The sequence below is a fragment of the Mastomys coucha genome, unplaced genomic scaffold (assembly GCF_008632895.1).
Source record: "Mastomys coucha isolate ucsf_1 unplaced genomic scaffold, UCSF_Mcou_1 pScaffold8, whole genome shotgun sequence".
Taxonomy (NCBI): domain Eukaryota; kingdom Metazoa; phylum Chordata; class Mammalia; order Rodentia; family Muridae; genus Mastomys; species Mastomys coucha.
In genome coordinates, this window is record NW_022196914.1 from 49,424,954 (window position 1) to 49,447,111 (window position 22,158).

Sequence of the window (22,158 nt, forward strand, 5' to 3'; positions counted from 1 at the left end):
TGGAGAAATAGGTCCAATATTGTACAATCTATATACCCTTTCAGCTTGTTTGTTTGTGACAGTGTCTGCCTGTGTACAACATAATGGTCTTGAAATCTTGCTTCTCCTACCTCAGCCTCTCTATTAGTATTATTGTTTATTTCATGTTTTTACTCTATACTATGGTTTTCAGAACAGCTTATATATTTCAAAAGTATTTATATACCCAAAAGAAACATAGGCGATTAACTAGGGAGGTTGCTTATAAGAGAACAACAAAGAGTGAGTCTGAATGCTTTGCTTGATGTTTGTAACTCTTGTGTCAAGTTTGAAGAAAAGGACTTTATAAGTTACTCTTTCTCTGAGATGAATGCTTTTCCAAATTATCACAGCTGATGAACCAGATTCTTACCCTCACCTAATGTCTGTGCCACCCTCCAAGCAGAACCATTGTTCATTGAAACAGTTGGTGAATGACTTTATGGATAGACCATATTAATACATACACCATTTCTTAGATGCATATAACCTGTTCTCTGTGGGCTGAGAATAAAGTCATTGTAATAATCACATCTATATTTTTAAAATTTTGTGACTATTCAGGAAATAGTAGAATCTCTTGCCTCTTATACACATTCAATGTTTTCTCAAAAAAACATTGAATTCAAATTTTGACCGAAATGTTTAAGTCTATAATTTTTTATAAATATTCTACAAACATAAATATATAGTATTATTTTAGAGTACTTGACAGAGAAATCAAATATTAAATTTAACAATAAACAGAATATTAATATGATGAGCCTTATGTTTAGATAAAATGATTTTTTCACTGTTTACATGGAACATATAAGTAAAATGATATATCTTCTTAATTGTGGCAAAAGTATGTGATATTTTCTAGAAATCCCATTAATATATTGTAAAAAGTTGTGATTGGGTTTTTAATCTACAATCAATGAATTAATTTCTTCTTTCAATTTTAATCCTTAGTTTTTTACTGGTTTTACTATTTATGTCTTTCTCTTTGCATTTTCCATGTAATTTCTACAGATGTGTGGAACACATATCTGAGCAAAGCAAAATAAGAATACTGGACCAGATTCAAGGTTCTTCTAGAAAATATATGATTTGTATCACTGTCATTAGAAAAAATTATACTTAAAGCACTCCATTTGATGAACTTCTAGGAGATTTTACTAAGTTCACCAAGTTGAAAACAATAGAATAAAATTAGATATATATTTTTTAAAGAAAAAAAACATATGCATCATTCTGACATGAATGAATATGGATGCACACCTATGAACAAAAACAAATAAGTAAATAAATGTATTAATATAATGTAAAGATATTGTATAAGTTAATATTCTGTGATTTTTAATCTTTTATATATGTTATATATAATACATATTATGAAGAATTTTATGTGTTCTGAGTCTTTAATATAATTTCTTAAACAATGTATTAGAGAAGCATTTTTAGTTGTTAACTTAGAAGATTTGACCAATGTGCTTTTATTTTTCTAATGCAAACACTAACTCACTATCACAGTAGAGTTCTTTCCAACATACTCAACCCCTTAATCTCAGCCAGCATTAACATTTTATGTCTAATGATTCTGTGGTTTGCCTAAGTGGATGCTGTCACTAAGTTATGTGCCAATACTGCTGATCATTCCATTACATTGTATGATTTTTTTTTTTGGGTTCTTTGTTTCTTTGTTTTCAACGCATTTGCTTTATAGATTAGGTCATTTGTACAGACTTAAGGAAATGAACTGAGGTTGAACTGAGCAGTCTCCTAGACAGAAATAAATTCAATGAACAGGGATATCTGATGGTATCAGTCCTCACTACTTTTCAAGTCACATTCAGTATTTGGATATTGTGACCATGGGAAGTTCAGGCACAGTCAACAGACCATTTTAGGTCCCTGGAGTTTCAGACAACATTAATAATTCTTACTATATGATAATTCATCCTTTTCATATTCAATTTGTCAAATATTATGACTATATTAATTCCATTGAACATGAGTAAGTATTAGAGATATCTTTTAGAAACTTCTCACGTGCTTTTTCCCTTCAAATTTCTCTTTCTTTTGGCTATCAGTAATTTTAGTATACCTTTGAGTTAGCTTTCTACCTCACATTACCTGGGTAATAATATTACTAAAACTCAATAAATTTATCCACTGTGTTGCATTTTCTCATCTCTATCGTAGGATAAATTTCTAAATTTACTTATTCCCAATTATAAATCCCCTAAGAAATTAATATAAAACCATTGCCCTTGAAATAAGGATAATGCTCTGTATTAAAAAGCAAGACTGCAAATTACTTTAGGACGTATTTGATTACTATTGGCTCTAGATTCTAGTGTGAAAGTCAGTTGAGAGTAGGAGGGAATAACTACAAACTATTATGGAAACTAATTCCAACTAATTAAGTGCATAGATATGGTTTGAAGTTCCTCGATGTGGATGGAAGAAAGATTGACTGGATAAGCAAATGTATGAACATCACTTAGCTATTTGCTAAGAAAACATATCTTTACTAAAGTCTTTAATATTATATATGCTATACAAATGACTTGACTTTATAGCTTTCCATGGTTTGTGGTTATTTTTGCAAAAATCAAATTTTTAGTCAGTAACAAATGCTAATTGAAAGGTATTCAAAATTAAATGGTCATTAGAATACCCTTTGTCTTTTAAATATACTTTTTGTCCTTTCTTGCTCCAAGATAGGAATTTAGATATAGACATTGAAATAATATATTTAAATATATATATTTGTTTGAGATATAAATAAATACAAGAATTAATTTAAAATGTCAAGCTAAACTAGAGGAGTTTTTGTTTTTCTTTTTCTTTCTTTCTTTTCTTTCTTTCTTTTTTTTTTCTTTTTTTTTTTTTTTTTTTTTGAGACATGGTTTCTCTGTGTAGTCCTGGCTGTTCTGGAACTCACTCTGTAGACCAGACTGGCCTCGAACTCAGAAATTTGCCTCTGCCTCCCAAGTGCTGGGATTAAAGGCATGTCCCACCAGTGTCTGGCCCGGAGTTTTTCATTTGATGTTTATTTTCTGTGCAAATTTTGTGTGCACTGGGACTCACTGTAGCTCAAATGCTCTGCAATCCCTCTGGTGTACAATGGACCTCACCCCCTAGATTGTCTGAGGCTTTTTAGGAAGACCTTGGTGTCTTTGTTGTACTTAAAGGGGTTTGCATTCCCATAGGAAGAACAACAATATCAACCAACCAACCCCCCCAGAACTCCCAGGAACTAAACCACCAACCAAAGAGTATACATGGAGAGATCCATGGCTCCAGATATATATGTAGCAGAGGATGGCCTTGTCTGGCATCAATAGAAGGAGAGGCCATTGGTCCTATGAAGGCTCTTTCCCCAGTATAGGGAAATGACAGGGCTGTGAAGTAGGAGTGGTAGTCGGGAGGGGGAGCACCCTCAGGAAGTATGGGGAGGGGGGATGGGATAGGTGGATTCCAGAGGGGAACCTGGGAAAGGTGATAACATTTGAAATGTAAATACATAAAATATCCAATAAAAAATAAGCTTTTAAAACAGGGAAAAAACAGAAAAAAAAGAAAGCTAGCTGTAAAAGAAAGAAAAGTAAGAAGATAGTAAGTGAAATTCTTATATGCTAATTCCTGTTCTTATTGGGCCAACCACTGAAAACAAAATCAAAGCAAGTTAAACTTTTCTTTAAATTTGTTCTTTAAATTCTTCCAAAAAACAACCCCCTAAGCAATATAATCTACAGTACATTATGACTGAATATAAATCTGAGAGTTTTTCCTTTCTTTGTCTTCTAATGCAGGCACATCACACTTACACTTGCCATCAGTTAGGCATGAGTGATTATGTGTAAACATTACCACCAACATCAGTCCCTCACTGCATGGAATAAAAAATATTTTTAAACATTAGTACATATGATCACATGTGAAATAGTCAACTGCATAGTTAATTAGACACTTATAAGCATACTTCTCACAAAGTTAGCTGGATTTGTGTCATAGTAAACAAATTTTTTCTAAGTGACTATGAGTTGATCAATATCACTCTAAAACAATACACAAAAGAATAATAACTCTTCACTTTATATTCCCTAATGTGGTTTCTTACTTGATGTGAGGTCATATTGACTACAGAACTGTTTATGATACATAAACTATCTAAGTACAAAAGCTCGCTTAAAGTACACAAAGATTGAAAGGACAAAAAGATATAAAAGAATTTTTCAAAACACAAAAAGAAAGGAGCGTGACCCTGTAGGAGGACCAGGAGTTTCAATTAACGTGAACTGTAGAGATCTCTCAAACACTGGACCACCAACTAGGCAGCATACACCAGCTGATATGAGGCCCCCAACTCATATACAGCAGAGGATTGCTGGGTCTGGGTTCAGTTAGAGAAGGGGCACCTAACTCTCAAAAGACTGGAGACTCCAGGGAGTTTGGAGGTTGGGTTCAGAAGTGGGTGGGTAGCAGGGATCTCCTCCTCATGGAGATGGGGGTGGAGAGGAGGTATGGGATGTAGAACAGTCAGAGGGTGGACCAGGGAGTGGGGAATAAAATCTGGAGCGTAAAAATAAACAAATAAATAAATAAATAAATAAGAAAAAAAAACACAAAAAGGAGCAAAGTCCAATATAGAAGTTTATGTGTTTTACATCAGAGGATATCAGATTAATGTAAAAATATTACTTCACAGTTTGTCCCTGAAGAAGAAAAGCAGGAAGAGTATTCAGGAGTGATAAGCCAGAAAAGAAGTCTTCCAGAGAATTTCTACTACCTCTTCTACCTACTTCACCACTTTTTGAACATATGTGCAGCTAGTACCCTAGGGAAAAATGATCCACTGCAAAATCAAAGGAGCAGGTTTATCATATTGATGCATGTCACTGAGTTCTGGGAACCAGAATTTATATATACTTCTGGCCTCAGGTCCCTCAGATATATATATATATTTTTTTTTACAAGAAACACTGAAAACTGATTAGGGTTAACCTGAACAGTATGCCAACGGAACAGTACAAGATATAGTTTTTCTCATCTGAATTCATGTTCAGTATGGCTCACTGGTTCCACAGGACCATCAAGTATACATAGTTTCTCTTTCTTCAGTTAGTGAACTGAGTTTAACTTTAAATTTAATATTTCCTTCTTCTTAATAATGTACAAACACGTCATTGCAAATATGTTAGTGTCCAAATATAAGACAGATTAAATTAGAAAGTGAATTTTAATTAGTTTTTCTTTAAAGAAAATATCAATTTTGTTTTTAAGGTTTTTTGATAAACCACTATGTTTCTATAGGTTTCCTTGTCAATATATAAAGGAAAGAAAAGAAAATGAATAAGCATGATATACTTACAGGTACTCTCTGGTAAGAGAAAATGAGGACATTTCTCTACCAATAACTTCTCCCTATGTGAACATCAGAAAACCTCTCATTACACAGTGTTATTGGCGAACTGTGGCAGATTTAGCCTTTTGTATCTGAGGGTTCCAGCCTGGAGGTTCAACCAATATCAGATAGAAAGTAATTTCCTTCTACATGGAACAAGAAGACATTTTTATTCTTGACATTGTTTCATAAGCAGCATTGTATAACAACTATGCGCATATAAATAGTGATACACTGGATATTATATGAAATCCAACAATCACTTGAAGTTCAGTGACTACTGGATATCATTATATGAAGACACTATGCCATTTTATATCTGAGACTTGAGGGCCTGGAACAAACCTGGTGCATAGTAAGAGACATCCTTATTTGTGCACCTAGAAAAATGACTGTAATGCTGAGTGATGGTGGTGCACACCTTTAATCTTAGCACTAGGGAGGCAGAGGCAGGTGGGTTTCTGAGTTCGAGGCCAGCCTGGTCTACAGAATGAATTCTAGGACGGCCAGGGCTATTCAGAGAAACCCTGTCTCAGGAAAAATAAAAGGAAAGAAGGAAAGAAAAAAATGACTGTGGCCAACAAGAGAGCAGATCTTAAGCCAAATCTAGTGTCTTTTTTCTCCAATTATTTTCAATAATACAGACACCTAATAAATCTTGAATAAGAAGAGCCACAATATAAATTTCATCTGTATTCATTTTTTCTTTCCTTACTGTTTTTTCCTCCTTCTAAATTTTGTAATACTTCCACCTACTGGACCTGTGGCTTTCTCTAGTTAATCAATCTTTGATAGGCTATAGCCATAATTCTTAAAATGTAATATTCAAAATAGCCATCTGCATAGATTTTTGAAAAATGCAATAGCCTTTGGTAATACTCAAAATTCATATTCAAATTCAATAGATGTGTAAAATGTTGCACCATTTTAATAAATATCCAGGGAGTGTTTGCTATGCTTGATGAATGAATCATACTTAGTTATATCCTGAATTCCTGATATTTTTTCCTGTTTGTTTTCCTAGTATCACACACATTTCAATGTTTCTAGGAGCTGATTTGAGCAACAATTATTTTATTGGTTGTTTTGCTTGGTGCCTATGTATTCATTTCCAAAACCTAACACCTTTATTAGCCACCAATGTCATCATTTAAGAGGCCAATGGATGAGTAAGTGTTATGTGGATAGTACAGCAGCACTTGCTGTCACCGCACTCCTTGGAAATATTATGTGGGCTACTGATACCAACTTTTAGGGTTACTTCTATTTTTGGACTTGAGTTAATACTTTTTGATGTTTTGCTCAGTGATATAATTAACTTACACATACGTCTTTCTATACAATCTAATAACTACTAGTTAGTTAAATAAAGTGATATCAGTACTTAGTTTTGTGTATGTGCCTTGGTGAATATGTGTATATTAAAAGTAAGGGAACTACTTGATGCCGTCTAAATACTATGAGAAAGCAAGAGAGATGTTTTATAGAAATAAAACCCTATGTAATACTCTGCTTCTGGTAATTCTAGATTGTCTACTTGTAAATATGCTTTAAGGTATACCTAGGAAGTTGGGGAAACATTGCTTTCAAAATCAAACAAAATTCAACAACAACAATAACCAATTTATACTTGCCTTTTTGGGACTTCCTGGAGTCTTCAAAATGTTTTGGCTTATACACTTACAACAGAATTAAAATATTGGCAATTCTACTAGTTTACCTCTAGATAACATTTCCTTTTGTACTCTATACAAGGATGCTCCCACTTTTCTATTTTTATACGCCTGCATCATAGGAGGCGTTAAGGACTTCCTCCAGAAGGACTTATCACCTTAGTCCCAATGTTAAATTTAGTTTCATTTCATTTCTACTTATGCTTAAGCCCAGTTGAGATTATCAGGAATTTGGTCAGTGCTCATTTCATGCCCCAATTTGTAAATGGTAGTGAATAAATTTCAATAAACTCTTTGTTATTTGCTTTTCTTCTTTTTCTGAGAAGACACCAAATAGCTTTTACTGGCCAATAAGGGAAAATGAAAGAGTATAGTTTTAGAAACAAACTGGTGTCATCTCGAACTCATAGACAGGTTTTAGACAAAATTTGGAGTTGGAACCTTTGTAAATGAACTAATCTTCAATTATTGGTTTTCTTGAATTAAATGAGTTCACACATGCAAAATGAATAGCCCCAAGCATGTTTCCTTTTCTCCCTTTCCATCTGCAGATATTGGTAATGGTCCATCTAACTCAGCATTTCTTCAGCCCTCTGACATTTTCCTACCTTCCAAGGAATTAGAAAGCTACCAACTGCTTTCTTCTGTGAATGTGTTCTGATATGTTTTGGACATGGTCAAGCAGCAAACGGCTTTTTAAGCATTTTATTTTATTTTATGCAGGCCAGCAATGTTTGCTCTCTCTATTTCTTTATTTGCCAAGGAGGAGAGCCAAAATGGGAGAGGAAAGTGCTGTAGGGATACAAAGTAAGCTTGTTTCTAGTGTAACCTGTGGAGTTGGAACTTTACTGGAAAGAGGAGAGGACATTTCCAGGCTACACAGGATACATTGATTAACTAATCTACTGGGAACAAAGCTACTCTATAAGCCATTCAGTTTAATATATTTTATTTTATTTTAAAACATCAAGCTTCAAGTGAAGTAGTATTAATTTTTGATATATTACTCAATGGTAATATTCTAGGGAAATCGCTCTTATGCAGAAAACAAACATACCTTCATACAGAGTCAATAGACAAATAGGAAAATTGTATGAGACATTGTGAAACCACTCATGTGAACTGTATTTTTCACTCTTGTTACAATTGTTGATTTTCCTCCTAGCATACACACAAGAGTAGGCTATTTCTTTGAAGTCTTACTGCTCTCAAATACCTCCATATACAACGCAGGAATCAGCATGAATCACATTTTAATGAGTTATAGTTTACATTACCACATAGCTATATTATATAGCAATATTTCTATCCTGTTACAAATTAGTACCATTTAAAAGGATTCTAAGTAATTAGTTTGACAAGAAGCCCAGAAGTTGACACATAGGTTGTGAAACACTGAAGTATGATTTTTTTTTATGATATTATGGTCTCTGTGGTTAAACTATCCATATTTATCTCTATGTAGGCTGCAGAATACATAAAAAAATTACCTGAGGTCATCCTTTGAAATGTTCATCCATCAATCTGAGTGTTGCAGTTCATATCTATAATTACTACACTTGATGCAGGGGCTTTGGAAGTATTATCACTTTAAGTCTGTGCGTTCAAGGCCAACTTACACTACATAGAAGTCCAGGTCAGCCTTGGATAGAAAATGAGAAATTAATTCAACAAACAAATATCTATCATTACTGAATCTTGAGGTATATATATATGATACATGTGAATGACTGAATGTATATGTTTGAGTGTTTGAGGGACAAGAGCACATAGGGGAATGATGACAGGCAGTACATTAACACAAGGTTTGCTTAGAGTCTCATTCATGTTTAAAAATATTCAATGCAATTTTGAATCAGTGTGATTCAATAATCATGTTCTACCACACAGGACAAAAATTTCTCTTGACAATGACTTTTAATTGAATAGAAAACAGAAAAGAAATTATTTACATGTATATAACATAAATTTTGAAAATCTATAAAATTATATGAAATAATTAGCATCACTTAGGACAAGAAAATGGTTCCCTATAAGAAATACATCCATTAAATGATGTGTATATCTATTTAAATGTTCTCGAATTAATTATATATAAATTCTATTGGACAATAAAAATCTCTAGTTTATGTCAAAATGATTAGTCATTTGCTTGTAATGATTATTTGAAAATAGGAAAATATTAATGTTTATTTTTTCCTCTCTTTCTCCCCTCCCTTTCCCCTACCATGACCCATTCCATGCTCTTTTTCTGTTTACTCCATTTCCTTCCTTCTATTATGGCATCAGATGAAGAAAAGCCTACTTCAGCAGGTAAAGTTCCTAATGACAAGTATTCGTTTTCCTATTTTATCTAATACCTTACTAATGAGAATTTGAATTGAGGATATGACTCAGTTGTACAGTACTTGCTTAGCTTCAATCTGCTGGAGCATCCACAGCTTCCTCAAATGATTTTTAGGTCAAGGATAATGGTAAACACCTCCTCTAATTCCAGCTCCTAGGAGCCTGGTATAAGACATCATATATCTATAAGACTTTCTGGACAGCCTGCATTGCTTCATAATATATTATATTAATAACAATGTTCTGTCTTAAAGAAAACAAATGAAAAATCAAAAAAATGACAGGTCGAGTTTTGAACTATATTTTCTTTAAGTTACAACCAGAAAATTAGCAATTTTGTTTGCATTTTATTTCATAGGCAGGCTATACTAAGCTAGTTTGAATGACATTATCTCAGAAAATTGAGTGAAAAAAATAAGTTCAAATGAACTAACAGGAAACCATATCAATGTCAATGTTAAAAAATATGGAAACAGAAATTTAGGGTTTTGAGAAAATGCTTAAAAACAATGAAGGTTAAATATTTAAGTTAAATTTTAAAAAAGAAAATTATAAACTTCTGGAATACTTTATATATGGTAATATATTGAATTATCAAATATACTACAATATTAGGCATAATATTTAAGTTTAAGGATATAAGTTATTTGGTTGTCTAAGTCACATATTTAAAAATTTTAATTCCCATAATTTTACTGTAATGGTCTTTCAACCTCATAACATCACTTTGTTTTCATCCAACTGACTGTCATTTTTAAGTACAAAATAAGTCTTAAAGTAACTATCACTGGAAGTGCCAATGTCAGCATTGTTAGAAATTGCAACAAAATATGGGCTTCTCAGTATGTTCCCTGAAGTGTGAGGCAGACCAAAAAGAAATAGTAGAGTAGAGAACATAATTCCATAGACGGAGAACATCTTACTTGATTATTAACCAAACACCAGAACCACAGACCAGCCACATGGAGAGAAGGATGAAGGCCTGAGATGAAGGCATTAGAGGCTGTGAAGAGGAAAGGATTGATGAAGTCTGTACTAGACAGTTTTCTCCTAAGTCAAGGAGGGGAGCATTTAGGGCTGAGAAATAGTAGGAGGAAATGATTTTCAAACCTAAAAGGAACTTCAGTGGATTGCATGGCAGAGATAATTGTAGCTGTGTGTTTAACCTTAACTATCCACATGATTTGACTGAAGAAATGCCAAGAGTCAGCAAAACACACTACTGAGTGAGGATGCTTCCACAATGTCTCATCAAAGCAGGAAGAGGCTGTTGGTTAGCTCCAGTCAGCAAGCAGGAGACTGAATGGAATGCACATGTAGGAGAGGGTCTCTGTTCTCTTGACATGAGACGAGCCTCTCTAGCACATGGTCCTGCTATTATAGACAAACTTCTGCAACAAAAAGAATAAATAATTGTCTTTATAATTTTTTAAATATGAAATGTATCATGATGCAAAGTCAGGTTAACACAATGATTCTGTTGGTGCTTTCATATCAAACGCAGCCAGTACAATTCATAAACGATTTTCTTCAATTGTCATGGCCTCATGATTTCTCCTTTGGTGTTAACCCAGGGAATGATTATTCCGTAACAATAGAGAAAAAGATCAAAATAACCTGGACTATGGCAAAATAATTAATGTATAAGTTTCTTTGGTAAATCTCAATGAAACATGAAAATTATATCACATAATATAAACTGTCCTAAAAATCCCATTGGAAATTCAAAAAAGCCCATAACTTATTGTTTCAATTTTATACCATCCTACTGCTCTATACTAATTTGGATGAGGGAAAACACTTTGCTATTTTTTCTACTCCAACTGGCATTGTGAACTCTTTCTGAAGCTCATAAAATTCATGACTGAGTAGCAGATTCATAGATTGCTGAGCCTCTGCTAATTTATAACTTTTTCCCTTAACTTTAAATTTTTGATGTTTAAAAGTTTTTATAAAGATGACTTCTGTATTAGCCAGGGTTTCTATTCCTGCACAATATCATGACCAAGAAACAAGTTGGGGAGGAAAGACTTTATTCAGCTTACACTTCCACATGGCTGTTCATCACCAAAGGAAGTCAGGACTGGAACTCAAGCAGGTCAGGAAGCAGGAACTGATGCAGAGGCCATGGAGGGATGCTCTTTACTGGCTTGCTTCTCCTGGCTTGCTCAGCCTGCTCTCTTATAGAGCTCAAGACCTCCAGCCCAGGGATGGCACCACCCACAAGGAGCCTTACCCCCTTGATCACTAATTGAGAAAATGCCCCACAGCTGGACCTCATGGAGGCACTTCCCCAACTGAAGCTCCCTTCTGTGATAACTCCAGCCTGTGTCAAGTTGACACACAAAACTGGCCAGTACAACTTCTTATTCCCAAACCACAATTTTATTTATCTTTGTATATTAATGTTTATCTAGTCCTCTAATTTTTAAGGCAAGTTAAGTCGAATTTCTGCTGACATATCACACTTTGATAATGTTATCTGCCAAGCTTGCTGCTCCATTAGAAAATAAATCTCTCCCTGAGTCATAAGGATTAATTATAAGTAGGAGTTTGTTATATTTAAGTGATGTATTGCTTATTTAGTTAGAATATGTTCTTGTGAAGACAAGTGAAACTATACATGTTTTCCCTATGTATGATGAATTTACTTTAGAATTATCTGTATATTATAGACTTTATAATTTACATGTATATATTTGTTTTCATGTATGTATATATGAAATGTATATACACTTTGCTTATATATGTATATATATTGTCCTTGTAGCAAGTTTTTAATACAAAGTTTCATGTTGTCTGTGGCATTCTTCATGTTTATTAGCTCTGTAGTTGGCCATCCTCTAAAACTGGGACATAAAACTCTTGTCTGCATTACCTCTTTCCTTTCTACAACGCCAGACAGTGCCCCAGTAATCCCTATTCTACTCTCTGCATCTATGTATGCAAACACTACAACTGACGTGACATATGCAGCAGTAGAATTATCCATGCTGTTACAAATGTCAAAAATTATTTGCTTAAGGTTGAATTGTACTCCACTGTATATATTAATATATACGATAATTTCCTTTTCTACTTCTCTATGGACAGACACCAAGGTTGAGTCCATACCTTAACTATCATATCACGCTGCAGTGACTTGGCAATGCACATATCTTTATGAAATAGTGGTTATACATTCCATATACAACCAGATAAAAGTGCTTTGTCATGTGACAGTTTTATATGTATTAGTTTGTTAAAATTCTATAGTAACTTCAAGGTTCATTCTGAGGTATAATTAAAATGGTCTCGCAGCTCTTCCACTCAATAGCTTAAAAACCAATTCCAAATAGATTGAAATCTATAAATATAATGCCTGGACATCAAGTCCTAGAATAAATTGAGTAGACAAGTATTCTGGATTGTGGCCTGGAAATGATTGTTTGGGCATCACAATAAAGTTTGAAAAGCAAAAGAATTAAACAGTGTGAGCACATCCAATCCAAACCTTCACAGGATGAAACAATCCTGGCAATGAGATGGCAGGCCATGAAGGGAATATAAGACTTGAGACACATATACCTACTATGAATTTAATTTAATTCAGTAACAGATCCCAAGTGAACAGATTAAAAACTAGTCAAATGAATTTTATGGAAACTTCTCCAAAGCTGACAGAACCACAAAAAGTGAAAGGGGTTAATCACCAGGGATTGCAAAGGAAATACAAATCAGAATAAGAGTAGTTCACCATTTCAGGTGAGCTAGAGATGACTTTTATCAAAAGGCTATAAAATTTTTTTAATAATGATAACTATATTATGCTTTGTAAAACCTATATTCTCTGTTTATTTATAAGCTTAACATTTCCTAACTTAAATAAAATTCTGTGAATTTTGTATTAGGCTAATCAGGAGTCATGATAGTGACATACCTAGATTCAAACATTTGTACAAATTTCTTGCAAACTCTGTGATATTCACATTAGCAATGTCAGTATTTTCTGAATATTTTTAAAATATTTTTAAATTATAAGTTTAGCTATTTAAAAACACACTTTAGCACATATAGTTTACACACATATAAAAATATAGAATAATGTTTTCCTATATTAATATTGTAAGGTTGTAGTATTGTTCTATCAAATTAAAAGCTAGAAATAAAACAATGTATGCCTATAACAAAGCACAATGATTAGATATTTTTCTGTAAATTTTGAAATATTTCTTTAGCCCTACAAAACCATTACTTCTGTGTATGGTGATTTATTTTCTTTAAACTCTAACATTTATTTTAGATCTGGTTTTTATTTTCCTGTGGAGTTTAATTCTGCATGGCTGACTATTATCAATTATTCTAGAATTCATACATTTTAGAGAGAAATACTATATTATCCAACTGTTTCCTAATGAGCAAGAGTTGCCCCCTCATTTTTATCTTTTTCAGTTTATTTCCTTGGGGCCTGAGGCAGAGCTCTGTACTTTTATCCTTCTTTGTCTTGCATTTGTCATGAATTTTCTATAATCCTTTGTAGAGAAATACATATTTTCTCTCCATTGCCTGAAGAAGCTTCACTAATTATTTTATCAAGAATGGTCTTGTTCATAAATATATTCAAAACAGGCTTAAATACTAAAACCTAATTTATAAAAAACAAAGTTTATTTCTACATGTTGTAAAGCAAGAAAGAAGCAATTATTTCTAGATTCTCATAGAAATGAAAAAAGATCATTGTTTCTAAAGATTAATTTGACCAGAATTTCAAGGCACTAATACAAAGTATCATAGAATAATCTATTTTTAGTAATGCAATTTTTTATTGGTATAATCATGATTTTGATGTTTAGAAAAACAATTGCTATTTTCTTCCTTGTTATATGTATATGACATATTTTTCATATGTGATTAGGATAATCTTTGTAATAAACTAAGAATATGGTATCAGTAGGGATGTTTTGGATCCCCTGAAGCTAGAGTTATAGGCAACTTTGAGGTTCCATGTGGGTACTGGGAATTGAACCTGCATCTTCTATAAGAATAAACTGTTCCCTTAATCACTAAGCCATCTCTCCAGCTCCCTAGTATGGATTTTTTGAAAGATCATGTACTCTATAGTGCTGTATACAGAAATGTTTATGAATTATATCACCAAAGAACTAAAACTATATTTATAGCATAAATATTTGTACCTTCATGTACATATTTATAAATATATGCATCTATGTCATGTATCATCCTGCCTTCAAAACTTACAACTGGAACAAACACATAATATCTTATTGTCAAGTAAAATCTCTCAAGGTACTATGAAAACAATGCTTATTTTCTGGAATATGTGTATGTATCTCAAAATACATCCATTCAAGACCAGTCATATGTTGTGACATAGTTTTTAGTTAGAAGAACCAAAATTTCCTATTTGAAATTGTTTATGCCTTATTTGTTACATGTCTGCTAATCAGCTTTCTTTACGTCACATGCTATATAATTAGTAAACATTAGATAATATACCTATCCAATATTTATAAATAGGAGTATATATTCCATACCACAATCAAGACTTTTATTTCTTTTTAAATTTATTCTTCTCTCATTCAATACATACTGACTGTAGCATTCCTCCATTCATCCCAGTTCCTTCCCTGACTTACCTCCCTGACCCCCATATTCATTGTTTCTCCCTTTTCCTTAAGAAAAATATAGGCTTCATAGGGTTATCAACTTAACTTGGTTTATCAAGATGCAATAAGTCTAGGCACAAACTTGTATCAAGGCTGGATGAGGCAAACCGGTAGGAAGAAAAGGTTATCAAGAGCAGGCAAAGGAGTCAGAGGTGCCCTGCTGCCACTAAGGAGTCCCATAAAATCCCTAAGCTAAACAACTACAATGCATATGCATAATATCTAGCACAGAATTGTGTAGGTTCAATGATTGGCACTTCAGTTTATGCCCCGCTGTGAGCCCTGCTTAGTTGATTCTGTGAGCCATGCTGGAACCACCAGGTTCCTAATTTTTCCTCTTCTTCTCCAGAGTTTCCCAAGCTCACCTTAAAGTTTCGCTGTAGGGCTCTGCTTCTGTTTACATCATCTGCTAGAAGAGCCTCTCTGATGACAATTGGGCTAGACACCATCTATGATTATAGCAGAATATCATTAGGAATCATTTCATTGACTTTGCAACTTGTGTTTAGTTTAACACTAGGTCTCTGGATCATCTAGGTTCCATTTCCTGGCCATAAAGGTAGTGTGAGGCATTGGTTCCTCTTGTGGTTTGGGCCTAGAGTTAGACCAGTCATTGGTAGACCATTTCCACACGCTCTCAGCTACCAATGCCCAAGCACATCTTGCAGACAAGGCAAGCTAAAGCTTTTGTAGCTAGGTTGGTGCCCCAGTCCAACCACTAGAAACCTTGTTTGGTTACAGAAGATGGCAGGTTTACCATGCATATCTTCCATGACTTGTTAGGATCACCCTCATAGGCTCCAGGAGGTTTCCACGGCACTGGCTTTACAATTGCCTGCCAAATGTCCACAAATTCCATTCATCTCTCCCTGTACTTTCTCCCTCTGCTCTTCTTTCCCCTACTTGACTCCTTTTCTTGTTTCCACCCATACACAGTCCACTCACAAGATCAATTCTACTTCCTTCAAGGTAAAACAAAAAGACATTTTAAAGTATTAAATAAGGAAAAGTGGTTTATTAGTAATTCAATATATATTGGCCTTTCATTGTAAAACCATTGACTTATTAAATATTTCTTTTGCTAGTTAAATCTGTGACTAACCCTATACCATATATTTTAAATATTATTATAGAAATTAATGAATATATTGTATTACTATTATTGATATAGTTATATAAGATTGACATTTTAGTTTTTCCACTATTTCTAAATGTGACATGAAAAATAAAATGGCTAATTTCCTGGGAATATATGTGTACATGCATAAAAAAAGAAATTGTTTAACACCTAAGGCACATTGTTGAGTCATTATATTGAAAACAAGGGCTCAATGATGGACTAAATTCTTACATTGTCTTTTTCTCTTCAATTCATTTCTATACTGTATAATATAAATACATATATTTATATATGACATGAATATGTAACTTAAAATCTGTTTCCATCATAGTTGTAATCTATGTGTGACTTTAATGACTGAGGTTGTATGCACCCTTAGCTATGAAACACATAGGACAAGGAAATGATATTAATTCTTCCTAACTTACTTTTATTTTTATTGAACATATTTTATTTTATAAAATATATTCTAGTCATTGTCCTACCCCTACTCCTCTAAGATCTTTCTTATGTCCTACCCATTCAACCTTATGCTATTTCCTTCTCCCTTTCTCTGTCAAAATACAAACAATCAAAATATACATAGGTTAAAAACCTCAGGCATAAAAAATATCCATAAAAACAGAAAATCAGAAACCAAAATATACATGCAAAACACCAATATGACAAAACTATACCTAATAAAGCTATACAAGATGAAAGGATTTCAAAAATAACAATGAGTTTGTTCTGTACTCACCATCCAATCCTGGGCATGTAGTCTAGCCTGAAATATAGTAAGTATATCTAATGTAAATTTAGTGAAGAAGAGACTAATTTTTCTTTTGCTAGAGGATACCAACTGTCAATAACTCTTGGTTAGAAATAGAAACCCATGTCCACTTCCCTGCCTCAGTACTGGGATCCCATCTAACTTGAACCCATGATAGCCCTGTGTGTGCTTTCACAGTCCTTTTTGTGAGTTTTTATGTTCATCAGTCCTATAATTTCTAGAAAAAAAATTTCCTTGGAGTCATCCATCTTACAATCTTTCTGCCCCCTTTAACACAGAACTCCCTGAACCTTGACAGGAGGAATTTGAATATATCTGTTTCAGGATCATGTGCTCCAAAATCTTTCACTCTTTTCATATTGTCCAGTTTTAGGTCACTGCATTAGTTCCTATCTACTATAAGAGGAAGCTTCTCTGATGATGGCTGAGGGAGACTTTGATCTATATTTATAGCAGAATTTCATCAGAAGTATTTTTTTTTACTATGTTCTTTTAGCAGGATTTGGTTTTCCTCTAGGCTCTTGGCCTCTCCAGTCTTTGCTCTATGGCACCTGAGAAATGCCAGACATGAGTTCTATCTCAGGAAGGAGCTGTAATTCTAATGACTGTTGGTGGATAACCACTAATGCACAAGCATTTATCCAAAGCAAGTCACCATCGTAGGTCACCAGGTTTGTAGGTGGGTTGATGTTTACCTCCCTCCTCTGCTGGTGAGTCCAGTAAACACTGGTTAGTAGTAGTGTAGGCTCTAGATAATGACCAACTCTACTTCTCAGTGTTCAATGAGATATATAAATATGCCTTCCACAAATTAAGTTTGTACAGATAAACAGTAATCTTAGTAATAGCTTGATATGTTTGTGAATTTTCATTGTGTTCTTTTTAGGCAAAATGTTAGATGTAACCAATTCCTCAGGTTGGGATAACACTTGGAGACATAGAAGTCTAGTTAAGGGCTGGAGAGATGGCTCAGCCATTAAAGGCTGGGCTTACAACCAAAAATATAAGAAGTCTAGTTAATGCATGTATTCCCTCTTATTTGTTGACATTAAGCTTTTTTAATATATGTATGTATTTTAGGAAGCTTCATCAGAATCAGATTATGACATAGGCCCTCAAATGGCCCTTGGTTTAGTTGTCCTTCCTCACATATACCCAAGAGTGATATAGCTGAATCTTATGGAACCTCTATATGGACCTCAGGTTTGGGGTCAGAGAGATAGTAGAACAGTGTACGGTATGCCAGTAAGTGAATGCTTATGCAGCCAAGAGTAAACAGGGCAAAAGACTTAGGGGAGAACTGCCTAGAGTATATTGGCAGGTTGATTTTACAAAAGTTAAGCCAGGAAAATATGGTTACAAATACTTTCAAGTGTTTGTGGATACTTTCTCTGGATAGGTTGAGGCTTTCCCAACCAAACAGAAACAGATACTATGGTAACCAAGAAGATATTATAGAAAATTTCCTAAGGTTCGAAATGCCCAAGGTAATTATCAGACAATGGTCCTGCTTTTGTCTCTAAGGTAAGCCAGGAATTGGCAGAGATATTGAGGACTAATTGGAAGTTCCATTATATGTACCATCCCCAGAGATCAGGAGAGGTAGAGAAAATCAACAGAACCCTAAAAGAGACGTTAACTAAATTGCCCTTGGAGACTGGTACTGACTGGGTGGTGTTTCTTCACCTAGCCCTGTTTCTAGCCCAGAACATGCCCTACCATTTTAAACTAACCCCTTTTGAGACCCTGTACGGACCCCCCCCCACTCCCTTGATCCTGCTTTTGACAACCCCCACCCCAGAGTGACTTTCAAGCTGGCAAGAATCTTATGGCTTGATTGCAAGCTTTCCAGATCAGCCACCAGGAATTGTGTCCTAAACTTAGTGCCCTATATAACTCCAGAGGTTCCACATGAGTACCAAGTTAGAGATTGGATATATGTTTAGTGGATATATGCTGAAAACTTGGAAACAAAGTGGAAAGGGCCATTCCTGGTGTTGTTGACCACCCAGACCTCTGTTACAGTGGATGGAGTAACTGCCTGGGCTCATATAACTCATGTCAGACTAGCACCTGTGCCTGATGCTAACTGGATAGCAGCCAGACACCTGAGCAACTACCTTCTGCAAGGCCCGAGAAACCATGAGATGCCTATGGTGTATCTTTATTCTGGTGTTGAGATTCAGCAAACCCTAAAACCTTACCAAAGTGACTTGACAAGTAACTGTCAGCCACTGGGGATGTAGCTTGGTCCACTACAGAGGAACACCTGCCTGGACCTGGTGGCTGGACCTGTCTTCGATCTCTGTAAGATAGAGATGGGCCTTAACTCCTAGGATATCCCTACCCTAGAGACATATGGTGGAGGGATTATCTGAATGTGGGAGATGAAGGAATTGTAAATCTAAACAAAGTCCCAGAAGTGGCCTTGGAGGGTGGGGTATAGGACGCAGACACTCAAAGTTGAGGAATGTCCTTTGAGAAACACCCATATAATGTGTGCCCCCAAGATGGGAGAATCCAGCAGCAAGCCCATCAGTGTTGGGGGCCAACCACTTTTTCTGTGCTACCTAGGGATGTGAAACATCAGGAAGCACATACTGAGACCTTTCTGGGGGTAGTAAAGGATTCAATAGCCAAGGTGAGAGAAGGGCTAGCCAAGTAGAAGAGAGAAAAAGAACAAAGACAGGGTGAGTTCGAGTCTTGGTTTAACACCTCCCCATCATTAACCACCCTCATATTCACCTTGTTAGAACCCCTAATTGTTCTCCTGCTATTGTTGACCTTTGGACCCTGCATATTGAACAAGCTTATAATAAGCCTTCATAAAAGAGAGAACAGGAACAGGGCAGCTGATGGTCCTGTGCCAACAAAATGAGACACTAAGGACGGGACCTGAAGAATGTGAGTTAGGTACCCAAGACTCCTGAGCATAGCTCCAAGATTGGAGCTTGTACAAGTAAAAGGGGGGAATGAAGGGCTTTAAGGGCTTTTTCCAGTCTCATACCCTCCTTACATCTTCCTCCTCCTGCCTGGGGTCAAGGCTAGACAAAGTTCTATTCTCTACCCACAGAAACATTCCTGAGTAAAAATTTCTCAAACTGTACGAATAGTCATCTGATCCTCTGGAAAGACCCAGATAGAGTTCAAACGCATCTCATGCTTGCTAGCCAATAGAGTTTAAAGGGCAATATGCTTAGTCAGTAAGTTTGAAATGTAACCTTGCTGATGTAACCTGTGCCACTAAAAAGTATAAAAACTGTTTGCAGTAGCTATTTGGTTGTCACCTCGTCATTCACCTCGAGGGACTGATTAAGGGTTGACCCTGACTCGACAGAAAATAAACCTCTTGCTTTTGCAGGGTGGGGTGGGAAAGGTACCTCTATTCCCAGCTTTCTGAGGAACCACAATCCAGACTTCCATGGTGATTGCATAATTTGGCACCCCAGCCAACACCAAATGAATGTTCCCCTTACCCTACATCCTAGTCAGCATGTACTGTCTTTTTCTATATTGGTTTTCACCTTTCAGACTGGTGTAAGATGAAATATCAAAGTGAATTTGATTTTCCTAATGACTAAAGATACTGAATATTTTTTAAGTGCTTTTCAGCCACTTGTGATTCCTCTTTTGAAACTCTCTGCCTATTTCTGTTTCCATTAGAGTTATTTGTTTTCTTGGTATTTATTTATTTGGTTGCATGTTTATTTTAACACTTTATGTATTTTTAGATACTAAACTTTTACTAGATGTAAATGAAAGGTAAAGATCTTTTTTAATTTTGTAGCATGAGTTTGAATAATGGTGTAATTTGCCACGCAAAACCTTTTAGTTTCATAGGATTCTGATTGTTATTTGTTATTAGTGCATGTGCTATCCATGTCATGTTCTGAAAAGTGCCAGTAAGCTCAGGACCATTACTCACTTTTTACTATATCAAATCTAATGTATCTAGAGTTAGTTGAGTTTCAAATTCATTTGGAATTGAGTTTTGTGCAGTTGTCTATAGGTGATTCAACTTTGGCTTGATTTTGTTGATCAATGTGTCTGTTTTTATACCAATATCATGCCAGTTTTGTTATTATATTTGTTACTATAGTTCTGTATAAAACCTATTTCTCTTTTGGTAGTATGTTCTTTTTTTTTTTTGTTTTTTTTTTTTTTTTTTTTTTTTTTTTTTTTTTTTTTTTTTTTTTTTTTTTTTTTTGTTTTTTTTGAGACAGGGTTTCTCTCTGTAGCCCCGGCTGTCCGGGTACTCACTCTGTAGACCAGGCTGGCCTCGAACTCGGAAATCCGCCTGCCTCTGCCTCCCAAGTGCTAGGATTAAAGGCGTGCGCCACCACCGCCCGGCGGTAGTATGTTCTTGACTCAGAACTCCCTTCATGTGTGCAATAGTTTGTGTATGTCATGTTTTCATTGTTTTTCAATTCTACGTTTTTATTTCTTTTTGATTTCTGTTTTGACCCACTTTTCACTCAATATTGACTTCTTTGTTTTCCATGAATTTATATAGTTTTTGCTGCTTCTATTGTTGTTTATATCTAGCTTAAATCCATGGTGGATCCGATGTGTGTCATTGAAATTTTCTTATATCTGTTGAAACATGTTTTTGCCCAAGTATGGTGTCAATTTTGGAGAAAGTTACTTGAACTGCTGAGAACAACAACAACAACAACAACAACAAAAAAAAAACAAAAACAAACAAAAAAAACTGTATTCTTTGTGTTTGGCTGTAATGTTTTGTAGAACATTAAAAGTTAAACCTGATATGTCCATTTGATTTATGGTTTTAATCAACTCTAGCATTTTTCAGATTGTTCATTTGTTTGTTTATTGTCTAGATAACATATTTGTGGCTGTAAATAGGATATAGAAGTCACTATGTTTATGTGACCTTAACTGTAGTTGACTTTATTGTATATACTTGGTTATCCTTCTATTTGGTGCATAAATGTTTAGGATTATAACATGTTCTAGGTGCTGCTTTTCTCTAATGAGGATAGAGTGTCCTTTGTAATCTCTTCTAATTAGTAGTGGTTGAAGTCTACATTTCTAGATATTAAAATTGCTACATCAGTTTGCTTCATGTTTCAGTTTTAGGATATCTTTTAGCATCATTTTACCCTAAGTTAATGCTATCCTTGATAGTAAGACTTGTTTCTTAGATG

The 22,158-nt window shown here is 34.7% G+C and overlaps 1 protein-coding gene across 2 annotated transcripts in view; it reads left to right on the forward strand.

Annotated features, from left to right (window-relative positions):
- The window catches only part of Edil3 (EGF like repeats and discoidin domains 3), a 486,419-nt gene that overhangs the window by 142,452 nt on the left and 321,809 nt on the right, over window positions 1-22,158 (forward strand). The window contains exon 3 of one of the 2 annotated variants that reach the window (XM_031360541.1): window positions 9,376-9,399. The exons of the other annotated variant lie outside the window; for it this stretch is intronic. Coding sequence (XP_031216401.1) covers window positions 9,376-9,399 — 24 coding nt within the window. The remainder of the gene's footprint in view (window positions 1-9,375; window positions 9,400-22,158) is intronic. 2 annotated transcript variants of the gene reach the window in all.